This window comes from Lipotes vexillifer, unplaced genomic scaffold (assembly GCF_000442215.2).
Source record: "Lipotes vexillifer unplaced genomic scaffold, Lipotes_vexillifer_v1.1 scaffold204, whole genome shotgun sequence".
Lineage (NCBI taxonomy): Eukaryota > Metazoa > Chordata > Mammalia > Artiodactyla > Lipotidae > Lipotes > Lipotes vexillifer.
The window spans coordinates 375,721-391,233 of record NW_006777418.1 but is presented as its reverse complement, the minus strand read 5'-3'; the positions used below and the strand labels follow the sequence as shown (position 1 = coordinate 391,233).

The 15,513-nt window shown below is 39.5% G+C and overlaps 1 protein-coding gene across 1 annotated transcript in view; it reads right to left on the bottom strand.

The window, feature by feature from the left end:
* The window catches only part of PRUNE2 (prune homolog 2 with BCH domain), a 212,514-nt gene that overhangs the window by 173,213 nt on the left and 23,788 nt on the right, over nt 1–15,513 (bottom strand). Inside the window, 1 exon segment of the mRNA XM_007450984.1 lies at nt 13,296–13,390. Coding sequence (XP_007451046.1) covers nt 13,296–13,390 — 95 coding nt within the window.

The following is a 15,513-nucleotide window of genomic DNA, read 5'->3' as shown; positions in this document are numbered from 1 at the left end:
GTTTCCCTTCTCATAAAGAAAGATGCAGAAGAGAATTAGATATTATGCTATTAAAAAGTTCAAATTATCACTGATGTATTTTGTGAAATGCTATTTCTTAATTCCCTCAGCAGTGCTGAAGTTGAGAATGAATTAACTTAATAGGCTGTTTTCTGGTTTCTTTGTCATTTTATTGGGTGGTTAAAATGACTAGAACCGGGGCTTCCCTGGTGGCGCAGTGGTTGAGAGTCCGCCTGGCGATGCAGGGGACACAGGTTCGTGCCCTGGTCTGGGAAGATCCCACATGCTGTGGAGCGGCTGGGCCAGTGAGCCATGGCTGCTGAGCCTGCGCGTCTGGAGCCTGTGCTCTGAAACAGGAGAGGCCACAACAGTGAGAGGCCCGCATACCAGTTTAAAAAAAAAAAAAAAACACTAGAACCAAAGCCTACCTATTATTAGCTTTCCAAATACCAACATTTATTAAAGGGCCACGATAAGAGAGGTACTGAATTCTACCATATCACGGAGCTCATTTTCTCAGGAAGGTAGGCATGGATATTCCATTTCCTGCACAAGGAAAGGGTCAACTTACTGCTCCTACTAAAGGATTTCAGTAAAACAGAATTGCCTGCTTATTACTTTTGAAGTCTAGAAATGTACCATTTTTATTTATATAAGTTTGCAGTGATACATGAATTTATTCAAAATGCCTTCTAATAATATGCCCATTTCCCCACAATGACTGTGAACTTAAGAGATAGGTCCCCAAATAAGGTGACAGAGGTACCAGAAATACCACATCTAAATGGAGAGCCTTAGACATTTTGGTGACATATAGAAAGACCTTTTATTGGCTTCTTAATTACAAATAATTAAGAAGTTACTGGAAGAAAGTGCAGTAATACCAAGGCAGGAGAAGTGGCAGTGAAGAGTGGAATAGGGTTTCTGCAAAGGAGCAGGTGGACATACAGGAAAGGGAAAAGCTGTGTGTAACCTGCAAAGGAAAGGAAAGACAGGAAGTGATAAAAAAAAAAAAGATATGCAGAAAATGTGGTCCAAAGACTGTTACCAGATCTCACTAGTACAGCCCATGACAGTGAAGCTCAGGAGGAAACTGGTGACAACCCAGGATGCATTGCTGAAGAGAACAAGCTCTGTGTCTCTAGCAGAATAGAGGAGACTAGAGAGTGGGGGAGACAAGGCTTCCAGGGCAAGAGCCTGAGCCCCCAGCATGCGTGGTGACTGATGAATAGAAGCAGCAGTGACTGTGATGCCTGTGTCCAAGTAGGAAAGACCCTAAAGACTAATTATCCGATGCTCTTCAGTACTGTACACATGAACCATTATCTCTAGCTGCAGTGTGGCCCTACCCACTCTTAATCCAAGCCAAGATTATTAACTGTCGCAAATATACCATTGACCAAAGTGCATGAAACCAGATGAGTAAATTATCATAAATTAAGATTCTACTTTTCCTTGATTCATAGAAGAAAGTCTAGGACTTAATGACACAGTTGGATATGAGAAGCAATCCCCTTCTTTGGTAAAGTCTCCAAAGATGGTCACCTTCAATTCCTCCCCTCCCTATAGGCACATGCTCCTCCTCACATCAAGAATTGGGGTCTAAAAGTTGCCCACTCTCACCACTATTATTCAACATAGTTTTGGAAGTTTTAGCCACAGCAATCAGAGAAGAAAAAGAAATAAAAGGAATCCAAATTGGAAAAGAAGAAGTAAAACTGTCACTGTTTGCAGGTGACATGATACTATACATAGAGAATCCTAAAGGTGCTACCAGAAAACTACTAGAGCTAATCAGTGAATTTGGTAAAGTAGCAGGATACAAAATTAATGCACAGAAATCTCTTGCATTCCTATACACTAACAATGAAAAATCTGAAAGAGAAATTAAGGAAACACTCCCATTTACCACTGCAACAAAAAGAATAATACACCTAGGAATAAACCTACCTAAGGAGACAAAAGACCTGTATGCAGAAAACTATGACATTGATGAAAGAAATCAAAGATGATACAGAGAGATATACCACGTTCTTGGATTGGAAGAATCAATATTGTGAAGATGACTATATTACCCAAAGCAATCTACAGATTTAATGCAATCCCTATCAAACTACCAAAGGCATTTTTCACAGAACTAGAACAAAAAATTTTGCAATTTGTATGGAAACACAAAAAACCCCGAATAGCCAAAGCAATATTGAGAAAGAAAAACGGAGCTGGAGGAATCAGGCTCCCTAACCTCAGACTATAGTACAAAGCTACAGTAATCAAAACATCATGGTATTGGCACAAAAACAGATATATGGATCAATGGAACAGAATGGAGAGCCCAGAAAAAACCCCACACACCTACAGTTAATTAATCTTTGACAAAGAAGGCAAGAATATACAACAGAGAATAGACAGTCTCCTCAGCAAGTGGTGTCAGGAAAGTTGGACAGTGGCATGTATATCAATGAAGTTAGAACACACCCTGCCACCATACACAAAAATAAACTCAAAATGGCTTAAAGACTTAAATATAAGACTTGACACCATAAAACTCTTAGAAGAGAACATAGGCAAAACATTCTCAGACCTAAATCATATCAATGTTTTCTTAGGTCAGTCTCCCAAGGCAGGAGAAATAAAAGCAAAAATAAACAAATGGGATCTAATTAAACTTAAAAGCTTTTCACAGCAAAGGAAACCATAAACAAAACAAAAAGGCAACCCTCAGAATGGGAGAAAATACTTGCAAGTGAAGCAACCGACAAGGATTGATTTCTAAAATATACAAACAGCTCATGCAGCTCAATACCAAAAAAACAAAAGACACAATAAAAATATGGGAAGATGATCTAAACAGACATTTCTCCAAAGAAGACATACAGATGGCCAAAAAGCACATGAAAAGATGCTCAACATCATTAATTATTAGAGAAATGCAAATCAAAGCTACAATGAGGTACCACCTTACACCGGTCAGAATGTCCATCATTCTGTCTACAAATGACAAATTCTGGAGAGGGTGTGGAGAAAAGGGAACCCTCCCACAGTGTTGGTAGGAATGTAAGTTGGTGCAGCCACTATGCAAAACAGTATGGAGGTTCCTCAGAAAACTAAAAATAGAGTTGCCATATAATCCTGCAATCCCACGCCTGGGCATATATTCAGAGAAAACTATAATTCGAAAAGATAACATGCACCCAATGTTCACTGCAGCACTATTTACAATAGCCAAGACATGGAAACAACCATGCCCATCAACAGATGAATGGATAAAGAAGATGTGGTACATATATGCAATGGATACTACTCAGCCATAAAAAAGAATGACATGATGCCATTTGCAGCAACATGGATGGACCTAGAGATTATCAAACTATGTGAGGTAAGTCAGAAAGAGAAAGACAAATACCACAGGATATCACTTATATATGGAATCTAAAATATGACACAAATGAACTTATCTATGAAAGAGAAACAGACTCACAGACATAGAGAACAGACTTGTGGTTGCCAAGGAGGAGGGGGCACAGGGGAGGGATGGATTGGGAGTTTGGGGTTAGCAGATGCAAACTGGTATAAACAGAATGGATAAACAACGAGGTCCTACTGTATAGCACAGGGAACTATGTTCAAAATCCTATGATAAACCATAATGGAAAAGAATATGAAAAAGAATGTATATATGTAAAACTGAATCACTTTGCTGCACAGTAGAAATTAACACAACATTGTAAATCAACTATACTTCAGTAAAATAAAATTTAAAATACACACACAGAAAAGAATTGGGGTCTAATTCCCAGCGGTGTGTTTGCGCTGACTTGTACAGGTTGGCAAGCAATGATTGTAAAATTTTCAGGAAATTTGCAAACCCACCATTAACAAATTAAACACAGCCATTTAAAACATTATACTAAATATTCTACATTAAATAAATTATATTAAAAACAAAAGTCATAAATTCTCAAAACACATCACTTCCTAATTATTCTACTACATTATCTATGTTCTATTGCATCTGTCTGCTGGAGAAGCTATATAATGGTATGCTTCTGTGCATCTCTTCCCAATCTGTTTTTTTTTACAAATAAAATTGTAATATATTTAAAGTATACAACAAGATGATGAGCTTTTTCTTTTCTTTTTTTTTGTGACAATGCTTAAGATCTACTCCTAGCAAATTTCAATTATACAATACAGTGTTAGAACTATTCCTTACTGTATTTTGATGATATCACATTGGTACCTTGAAACTGGCCATAGTAAGATATTTACGCTATGAAAATTGGCAAACACTACAAATCAAAGCTTGTTTAATTGATTTATTGGTTTTCTAGAGCAGGTGTTGGCAAATTATGGCCCACAGGCCAAATTCAGCCCACTGCCTGTTTCTGTACAGCCGGTGAGCTAAACACTTTCTAATCATTATTTAGTCCCACATAAAATCCTCACTTTTGCCTCTTGGACCATAAAGCCTAAAATATTTACTATCTAGCTCTTTGCAGAAAAAAGTTTGCCTGTCTCAACTTAAGAAAGTAATGGAGAAAGTTAATTATGTAGGCTAAACTTAAAAGTGGGTTGTGTTTCTAGCCATTACATTGTGAATAGCACAAAAATAAAAACAAAACTCTTGAGGACATGTTCTTCCAGTATTTGAAAACCATTCTTTAAGTCAGCAGAGAAGTCATTCATGCTGTTGACAACAGGTAAAGTTCAGACAAAAAATCTTTGTTGTTCCACTTTCTTGTTAAAAAAAAAAAATCAACCACATTCTTGTTGGAACTATACTGGTTCATCAATTGCAGTGCAAGAGTTGCATTAAAATTAAGTAACTCATTCTGTAAGAATCGATTGTATAGAATTTACAATAAAGAGTGTGTAATTTGTAAATTGTGTGCTATATATCCTGCATATCAGTAATATGTGTGGGTTTTTTTGTTTTTTTCTTTTAGAGAGCCCATTGTTAAACATTTACCAGCATACCGCTGCTAATTCTATTTTATCATCGATCTGGGATGGCCTTAGGGAGTTGCATGAACAATATAACATGATGGAAGTGATATTCTGAGATATTTGAAGTTAGGTCACAATAATCGCAGATTCCATCTGAGTCTCTTCCAAAGCTCGCTCTTGTGGCTCTCTCGCCGAATCTGTCAGGCTGTGAGCAGCCCACACCCGGTGAGTCCCAACTGAGCTCACAGGTGACTACCATCTGACTGCAACTGCATGAGAAACTCTGAGCAAAAACTGCCCATTTGAACCCAAAAAAAGCCAAAGAACTATGAGAGATAATAACATCTTAGTTTAAGTCTCGAGGTTCTGGGGGTGGCTTGTGACACAGCAGTAGATAACTGGAACACCATTTTATTCTGAGGAGAAGGCACTGAGCAGGGAGCCAGTTGGACCCAACACCTCATGACCTCAGGAATCCTAGGTTGGCTGGGGTATCGCAGCTCTGTTTTGTTCCATGTCCTTGGTGCTAAGCGGACGCATGGGGACATTGCGGGGTGGGGATGTAATGAAAAGAGAGAGTGGTTATGGATGATACACACCCACATTTGCATGTAAATCTGAATCATATTGTCCACCAGAGATGCAGCAAGTAAAATACCGTCAAATGGGACACGGACTCTACCCTGTTCACTCACTAAGCAATCGACCCCATCTGGGCTTCCTGGAGTGGCATGCGGCTCCCTCCACAGCTTTCTTCCTTTCTGCCCCACGCCCAGAAGCCATTTTTGAGGTAACTTCCCCACAGCCTCTTGAGGAGGCCATGTCCTCATAGCACCTGATCTCATTACCGCATTCCCACTTCACAGTTGCCCAGGGAAGTCAGTGGGGATTTCTGGGCCCTGAGGAGAGTTTATGCCGGGGGCAGGCTCTGTGTTTTCTATGCTCCTCCCTTTCCACTTCCTCCATGTAAATACACTTCTATAGCATTTCAGGGGAGAAGTGTCCAGGGCACCACCCCTTAGCAAAGAAAGCACAATGCATAATGAGTAACTTTATGATCTCTAAATATTGAGTACTGAGGTATTTTGTACCATCGAGGGAAATAAATGTAAAGAAGTATGGCTAGATAGGCCAAGTTTTGTGAATCATCTGAATCCATTTGAAACTGGTCAATAGGTAAAAAAAGCAAAAACATCAACCTCAGTTTAGCTGTAAGCACAAAACAGGAATTCCATTATAAGGTATTTCTAGATAGGCCAGTTTTGCAGACTTCATCTGGTATCTTAAAATACTTTGGGTCATCTGCAGAAGGAGGTACCTAGCTACAAGTTGTAAGGATTCTAAATATTATACACTTCAGCTGCCTAGTACATTTCTTCCCAGAGACAAAGCGCTATTGCAGCTGATATGATAAACCATTCGTTAAATAGGGAATTTCGATTCCCTCATTTCAATTACGTCTCATTACCAAGAACTGCTCATAGCTCAGAGTAGGAATGCAAGTCTACTTTTCTGATTTCAGGTTTCACTTTTTTATCCTGCCATTGTCCTCAAGAAGCTATGAATTATTAGCTCTAAATTAGTTTCAAATTATAATTCACACTTCAGATGACTCACACGCACTGACTGTTAAATTCACACAATGAAAGTCACCTAACCGTGTTTGTCATTTGCTCTAAACCCCTTTGGACTCTTCAGCCAGGTATGAATTGAGAACTCCTATCACCTCAACTACTCAGAATTTCATTATTAGGAATTACCATAGTGCTCAAAGTAATACTGTTTCCTTTCCATAAAAAATCTCTACCATTAAAATTTTTCACTGATTTGGGCTGCTATTTTGAACACACATTTGAAAAAGTTACATTACAACAAAGTAAACCCATGTCCTTGAATTCTAGAGGCAGGCAGAGAAAAAAAATCAGAATTCCTTCCTTCCTACATGGTGCGTCCTATCCCTCACCTCATAACCTTTTTTCTTATTATTTTTATCTACTTGACTTATTTTTCCAAATCTCTATATGAGGGGCTGATAATTACATTTACTATGAATACTTAGATGATGTTTACAGATCAAAAATTAAAATGATTTTTAAAAGAAGCAAAGATATGAACATAAACAAGAAGTGGCTTGGTACCAAGAATAGGGAAGACAAGAGTTCCAACCAAGGATTGCTTAAGGATGTCTGTCGAGGCTGTCCAACACCTGGAGTTTGCAGCAATGATTGACAACTGATGACTCACTAGCAACCCCCCGCCGAGCGGGCATCATATCCCAAGTAGTAAACACAGTGCTTGGGCAGAACAGATCCAGATTTTGGTCCCAGCTCTGTATGAGACAAATGATTTAACCATTTCAGATTCCAATTTCCTCACCTCCAAGATGGAGATTGTGGCAGAGACTGGCTAATTATTCTTCAAACTGTTTCTTCTTCTTGGACATACAATTTGACTGCATTTCTCAGCCTCCCTGCAGTCAGATGCAACCATGTGACTGGGCCAATGAAACGTGAGCAGAAGTGACAGATGCTACGTTCTGAAAAGATCCATAAAGCCTCCCACCTTTGGCCCTCCAAGCTCTTCTCCATCTTGAGAGACAGGATGGATGGAGATGTCTCAGGCAATCTTGGGAGCCACACGTTAAAGATGGTCTCTGAATCACCCCTGGTCACACAACCAGGAACACTAAATTGGATTTTGCTGCATGAGCAAAAAATGCATCTTATGTGTTGAGTCTTTGAGATTTGGGGTTTACCTGTTACTGCTGTTAGAGTTACCTTAACTAATACAGGGGTACTCATAGCATCTCTACCTCATGGGGTTGCTGGAAAGGTTAAAGATGACAATGCTTGCAAGTTCTTACTCTACTGCCTGATACACAGTGAGCCTTGTCATCAAATGTTAACTCCGTCTTAGCAAGTCGGAGTTGGCAGCCCTGGACCCAAAAGGAACCAGAGGCAGTGGTTACACATATTTCCATTGGTTAGCCAAACAGCTTTGAAAAATCACCTCCAGCATAAGCGTTAGGCGTTTTGAAGAATATGCTAATCAAAAATAATATATACTTCCTCAAATATTACTATGCATTTTACGACAAAATAAGGTAGGTAAATACTCTAGAGGTATTTTCACCCTGAACTCCAAAAAACTCCAAGCTCAGACAATGAAAAATCATGTTTCACACTTAAATTTGGTAAACCAGGTCTCATACTGGTTCGTCGAGTCTTAAATCACCTGTTACAATGGTTCAAAGATGCTTCACTGCAGCCTGAGTAAAAATGTTCACTTTCGTTAGCGAGGAGTTTAACAGTGATCTTGGGAGTTCATTCTGGTCCGTGCTCTGAATGCTAAGGGAAAAGGGTGGTAGGAGGGAAAAGGAGTTTTACCCTCCTCAGTGTTCCAAGGTGCAGCTTGGCTGGTAATCGCTGTGCAGGGCATCCCATGTGTTCTATTCCAGGTTTCAAATAGCAGTGTCTGGTCAGGAGGGGGCCCCAGAGAGAAAACAGGCTGGAGCTATTTCCTCAGACTCCAGCTCTGAATAAAGGAGACAAAATTTCTGGGGCTTCCCTGGTGGCGCAGTGGTTGAGAGTCCGCCTGCCGATGCAGGGGATACGGGTTCGTGCCCCGGTCTGGGAAGATCCCACATGCCGTGGAGCGGCTGGGCCCGTGAGCCATGGCCGCTGAGCCTGCTCGTCCGGAGCCTGTGCTCCACAATGGGAGAGGCCACAACAGTGAGAGGCCCACATACCGCAAAAAAAAAAAAAAGGAGACAAAATTTCAAGAGTTGGAAATCCCCACTTTTCCTCATTTGAAGGAAATTGATTTAAAATAAAAACATGTGGGAGCGACAGATGAAATGTACTTAGCAGGCAATAGGTTCATTCATACAGTCTTATTATATGTTGAAGTCCTAACCTCCAGCACCTCAGAATGTGACTTTATTTGGAAATAGAGTCATTGCAGATATAATAGTTAAGATAAGGTCATCAGGGTGGGCCTTAATCCAATACGACTAATATGAAAAGGAAAAATTTGGAGACATGCATAGCGGGAAGATAATGTGAAAACAAAGGCAGAGACCAAGGTGGTACTTCTATAAGTAGTACCAAAGAATGCCAAAGATTGCCTGTAAACCACCAGAAGCTAGGAGAGAGGCATGGAACAGATTCTCTCTCAGCTTTCAGAAGGAACTGTCCTGCCAATACCAGATCTTGGACTTCCAGCCTCCAGACTGTGACACGATAAAGTTATGTTGTTTAAGCCACACAGTGTGTGGTGCTTCGTTATGGCAGCAAACTGACACAGTATATATGTGGCAATAAATCATAACATGATTGGTCATAACAAAAGTGATCAAGTCAGTGCCTGGTTATTGTTCTTCCGGAAGAAAGATGCTAATGACTTACAGCCTTTTGGGAAATGCTTAAAGGAGATGTAATAATACTTGGTGTTGGCAAGGGAACTATTCATGTGGTATTGCCATGAGCAATCTCATTTGCTTCACTGGCACCTTATTGGAATGGAAAGATCTGTCCCTTTCCCTTAACATCTAGACATACTGCTTTACTAGGAGTAAAGTAGGCCCAGGAGCGAATGGAGCATAAAGGCGAAGTTTGTTCCAGTTAAGCACGTACTTTAAGCACGTACTTTAAGCACGTACTTTAATATCCGTAAATTCTCTTCTTTATTTTCCCTAAGGCTTTACTATTTAAAGTTTTTAACATAGATTTCGTTTTTGGCAACCTTCGTTTCTCTCTACTGGTTCCTCCACTAAAATGCAGAATTAGAACAAAATCAGAACCACCTGTGTCTCTTTCCTGATAATCAAACTGGCAAACAATGAAAAGGGCACAAAGGATCAGGTACAACCATAATGAATGAAGTGGATTCCTATACGTGGTGTGTATGCCCCACAGGATGTGTGCTATCTTCAGACTCAGAATGAACCAGAGGCCATGTGAAATGGGACTGCAGTTATCTTTTCCATGGTCCTAGCTTCCAAGTCCTCTCTGCAAGAAGAACTAGCCCTCTGGCCATGCTTCTGATATGGCCATTTTTAATTTTCATTTATATTTTTTGCGGTATGCGGGCCTCTCGCTGTTATGGCCTCTCCCATTGCGAAGCACAGGCTGCGGACGTGCAGGCTCAGCGGCCATGGCTCACGGGCCCAGCCGCTCCGCGGCACGTGGGATCTTCCCGAACCAGGGCACGAACCCGTGTCCCCTGCATCGGCAGGCAGACTCTCAACCACTGCACCACCAGGGAAGCCCCCTGATATGGCCATTTTTTTATCTACTGCTTTTCAAGGTCACACTCGTTCTGACCTCACATATTGAACAAAGCACTGAAACTCAGTATTAATGTAATTATTTACTTTCGATGGTAGATTTTCAATAACCCATATAACCTTAATTAGAACAACTATCATTTGTGAGATATACTACAATAAAAAGGAGAGACAAAAGGTTTAGTAGCTTTCTCTTTATAACGTAGAGGGCCGGAGTGAACCCATCTGTCAAAGGCAGTGGTTTCTACCACCCAAACCAGTGCTTCCCTCCGAAGGACATTCTATATATGTTGCAAGGAGACAAATTCTTCTTTTTTTATCTCAATATTTCCACTCAAGAAAGTTAACTGGGTCATCAGGCAAATAAAAGCCATGACACATACAACTGTGGAGTTGCAAAGGGCCATTGAAAATGTAAGGAATCCTCTTTCCCATTGCCCTGACATCACACAGAACTTCCAGCTGATTCCTTCCAGTGACAAGTAACCCATTCAAATTTTGGACTGCTGGATAAGCAGTTCTACCGATAAATATGTGGGCCATATTTTATCTAGCTGATCTCAGCCTTCAGCTATAGTTGAAACCGATTGGAAGGAAACAAAGTAAATTGACTTGGATGCATAGCTAGATGGCTTTGCTTTCCTAGCTGACTTACTTAAATTTAACAGGAAATGAAAATCAGATATCAGAGGAACAAATGGCAGACACCAACGTGTATTTGTATTAACTGAGTACCTACTATGTCCCCAGCACTGTGCCAGGAAATCAAAGGGAGATAGAAGTCAAGAATATCATCTTTATCCCCAATTAACTTAAAATATTGTCTAACCATGATTAAATATTTGAAACAAGTTCAAAATTAATGGAAGATATAGTATATATTTAAGTCCTAAGTTGGTCAATTTTGCAAGTGGTAATAGAAAATGGATAATTTCTACAAGTCATCATGAAGCAGCTAGGTCTTGACCATGCTTTGAAGGACAAGTAAGATTTAGAAAGTCGTAGGAACTAAGAAAATTTCTTTGAGAATATGTCTAGATTTGAAGGGCTATTAGACAGCTGTTCCAAAACACACAAAATAAGACAGGGGGAATTCTCTCATTATTTTTAAATGGGAATGGGAAAGGAATATTGAAATATAATCAAATAGAGATAGAGATTGTGAAAACGCCACTGTATCACAGGATGATCTGTGGAGAAAACCAAACTCTGCCCTTAACTTGGGGATCTTTCCAACTAAAAGATTAAATAAATAGTGTACATTTTCTCTCTCAAAGAAGATATACAATGTTATTAAGGAGTTCCTTCTGCATTTCTCAGTTATCTTTAATATCCCTGTTATGCACAAGTGAAAAGCTTTCATTCAGCTGATTAGAGTTTAATCTGTGTATCCTTCTTTATAATGTATAAATCTCCTTCTACCTCCTCCCAGAAGATCATATAGCTCTTCCATAGATGTACTTAGCTGCCTGATTAATTACTGGCCCTCTATGTAAATTACTGTCAAAATTAAGACGATCTTTTTATCACTTATTCAGCTTGATAAACATTTACAGTTTAACATATCTGACAGAGCCATTTGTATACTCCTATAATATAAATGAAGGTACATTAAAGCTACCGTAAGTCTATAATAATAGCCTTAAGATAATTTGCTAACTACAGACAGTTCCCTAAACAATTACAAGATGTTCTGTGTTAATTTAGAAAGTAATCCCAAACAAGGCATTTAAAGCCTAATAAGATGCCATTAAATGAAGGGAGACGGGAGGGGGAAAAGAGAAAGGAAACCCTAAGGCCTGAACTGGTAGAAATGATTCTTAAAGCCACTGACCCTTGCAAGATCCATGTCTTCCTTGGATTTCTAGACACAAAGCTGATTTGTAATTGAAGGTGCTGATCTAATTACTACATCCCAAATTGCATGTATTTCTTGTATTGAGTCACATCATCGTCTAATTATATGGAGCATTTATCAATTCGAAAGTCCATAGAAACAGTTGAGTTTCTATATGCAATGAGAATATGGTCTGTAAACTATATCACCATCAAGTGTGAATATCTTTAGCGACAACACTCTGCCTCTTGGTACTCACATGGATGTACAAGCCGAACTACGATATCAAAACACCTAGGAACAATTTTACAAAGAAATCACAGAAAAAGGCACCTGGTTTGCTCTTGGGTTTTCCGAGGCATGGATACCCCATGCGTGCCTGCTATGCCCTAGAAATATACACAGTGATACAGTCACCATTACCACAAGAAAAATAAAAAGAATAGCAACATACAGTTCTAAAATCTAAAAGACAAGATGCCTAGACAGCAATTTTTATCTCCATAAACTTGACTTGAGAGTTCAGTGCCTCAGTTAAAGGTGGATCACTTGACCAGGGCAACATAACAGTAAAAAATAGAGTTCGGCACGGCATAAATGTGCCTCTGTAAAATATAATTCCCATTAGTTAGGTTAATTAAGATTAACATGCAAGTCACTGAAAAGCCCCAAAGTAGACAAAAGACAATTTACCAAGGAAACATACAAAGTCAACAGCTGCATTCACTTTGAATCATTCATTTAACAGATTGGAAGGAGGGTCTTAATAATACTTGAGTTGTCACCATTGATTCTCAAAATGACATGGATCCAAATAGCTTACAAAAGCCAAAGGACAACTTGGTTTCTTAGAACAGATCTATGGACAATGTAGGGTAGTGCACAGAAAAAGGAAGTGAATCTAATCACATGTATAATCACTGTTATTAAACAGGATATACATATACATACACATACATGTATACATATGTGATCATGTTTTAGGTTTTGTTTTACTGAGATGAATGAAATGGCACTCATCTTGTTTGGCATTTTTCATTGGTTTAGCGTAGTGTTTTCACCCAAAATAATAACCCGCATTTCTAGTCAAATATATCACAAAGAAGCAAATATATCACAGCAAAAGACTAACACTAACTTATGCAATAGACAGAATCGTACTCCATTTTCTCAGAATGCAAGTGTGTGAATCTGTCATTGCTGAAAAAGCTTTCCCACCCTTACCTCCAGGGTCATGTTCACGCTACTAATGGCCACTTTTATTTCTCCATCTGAAAGTTCCTTCAGATTCTTCAGCATTGTCTGTTCAATACTTAAACCTGTGGATGAGAGAAAAAAACAGTATGTTATACTTGGGGAACTTTTTTGGTAATATCAAGGGATTATCTAAAGAAGTCGCCCTGTTAATTTCAGTATTTCCCCTCTCATATTTCTTTTAACCATAATAAACACACATATTAAGGCAAAAATCACATTACTGACAATGTTTGCATCAGTTAGGATCCCAGCAGGAAATAGCATTCACCCCTCAGGATGCAAAAGAAGATTCTTTAATGGCAGGACTCTTACAGAGATGTGGGCGGGACTGAGAAAACTAATAAAAGATAGTGAGGCATTCGGAGACTAGCAGAGGTTCAAAGGAGGGAAACAGGGATCTGGAACAGTAGAAGAGGGGCTGCCAGAAACTTAGCACCAAACAGGAAGGGAGCAGAGGGAAGAAATATTACAGCCTCTTCTCCTTCCTTTGATTCTCACGCCCCATATGTTTCTAACTCTTCCCATGGACCAAATCCAACCAGAAACCAGTAATCTTCAGGGGAGCCCAGAAGATCAAATACTCAGAGGTTAGACTCTGGAAGCCCATAGCAGACAAAAGCAGAGAAGGGAAGGGGAGGAGGTAAAAAAAAAAAAAAAAAAAAAAACTAGCATAACTAAGCAAATAACCAAATAATACCTAAGAAGGCCACAATTTGCTTTCAGGATGCATTAAGGTGAGCCTCCACGTTTTCAACTGTAATTTTACTCAAAATGCACTTTATAAATATGACCCATAAAACTATCATAATTAAGTTGGTCACCCTTGTAATAGGCTCTGGCAATAGGAGATATAGGATTTCTTAAATGATGGGAGGAATAATCTAGAAGGGATAAATTATCCAGAACTGCATAATTTTAGTCAGCTGACCAATGTGCTTCAATAACATTTATCACGGAAAAACAGGAAAGGCTCTGGCTTAACAATGAATTCTCACCCTAGGTTATTATATCAGATTAGGCCTAAACTCTTGAGAAGAAGACTTACAGTAAAGGCCAGTAAAGCACGTATCTCCTACCCAGGTGCATATTAAGACAGCAGAGTCAACTACTTGCCCTTCCAACTTAGAACACTGTCAACCACAGCAGTATGGGGAAACAGATAGATACTAAATATTTTTCTTCGACTTGAAGACTGGAAGGCTTCAATCTATCATACTACAGCGTAAAATGATTTATAGAATATATAGTGACATTAAAAGTTTGGTTTAATTTTGAAAATGAATGACAAAATGCATACCATCATGCAGCTATACATCCATGTACATCACGTGCACATGCACAAGAGCATATGTAACAGAAGGTGTGGCAGGTGCGTCAGTGTCCCGTCCACATTTCCTCAGACTTTCCCAATGCAGCGCCCTCAACCACTAGCACCTGCATCTCTTTCCTGAGGGCTTTCTCTGGCTGCCAGAGCCCACCCTGGGGGAATTAACAGTCCCTGGGACTAAGTACTCCTCAACATTCCAGTGGTTTGCTCGTAACAAAACCTGAGTTGTAGTGTTCATTTCTGTGTTGTCAATATGACTGATTTCAACCTGCCAACCCAACATCAACCCACTCACAAAATTCCGGAAAATTTAACAATCAGCTCTTGGAGCTCTGACAAACAAGTTGCAACATGCCACTGCACCCCTCGGGTAGGAAAACTCTGAGGTGCAATTTTACCCTCTTTTCTAGAGTTCCCTAGCGGGATGAAGGCCTGGTTTCCCACAAAGCTAACTTGCTTGTTAAAGCGCTCCATGCCCTATCAGTGTTTTCCGGGATCACCTACCAAATAAATTGCTTTGCCTAAGGCTCTGCCTTAAGGGATCCCGAACTAAGGGAGAAAGCTATGCACCTTAAAGATAGACTGTCTGGGTTTAAATCCTGGCCTGGCCACTTCCTAGCTGTGTGTGTGATGATGAGAAAGCAAAGATGCCTTTCTGTGCTTCAGTGTTCCCATCTGGAAATCAGGGATAATAAATAATTCCACCTGACAGGGTTGTCGTGAGGACTCTAATTCATGCAAAGTTATACCATCAGAACCTTGTACATATTAGGCACTTAATGAACTATAGCTATTTTTATTATTATTATTATTATTATTATTATTTATTAAACAATTGATCCAGGAAATCCACTCCCT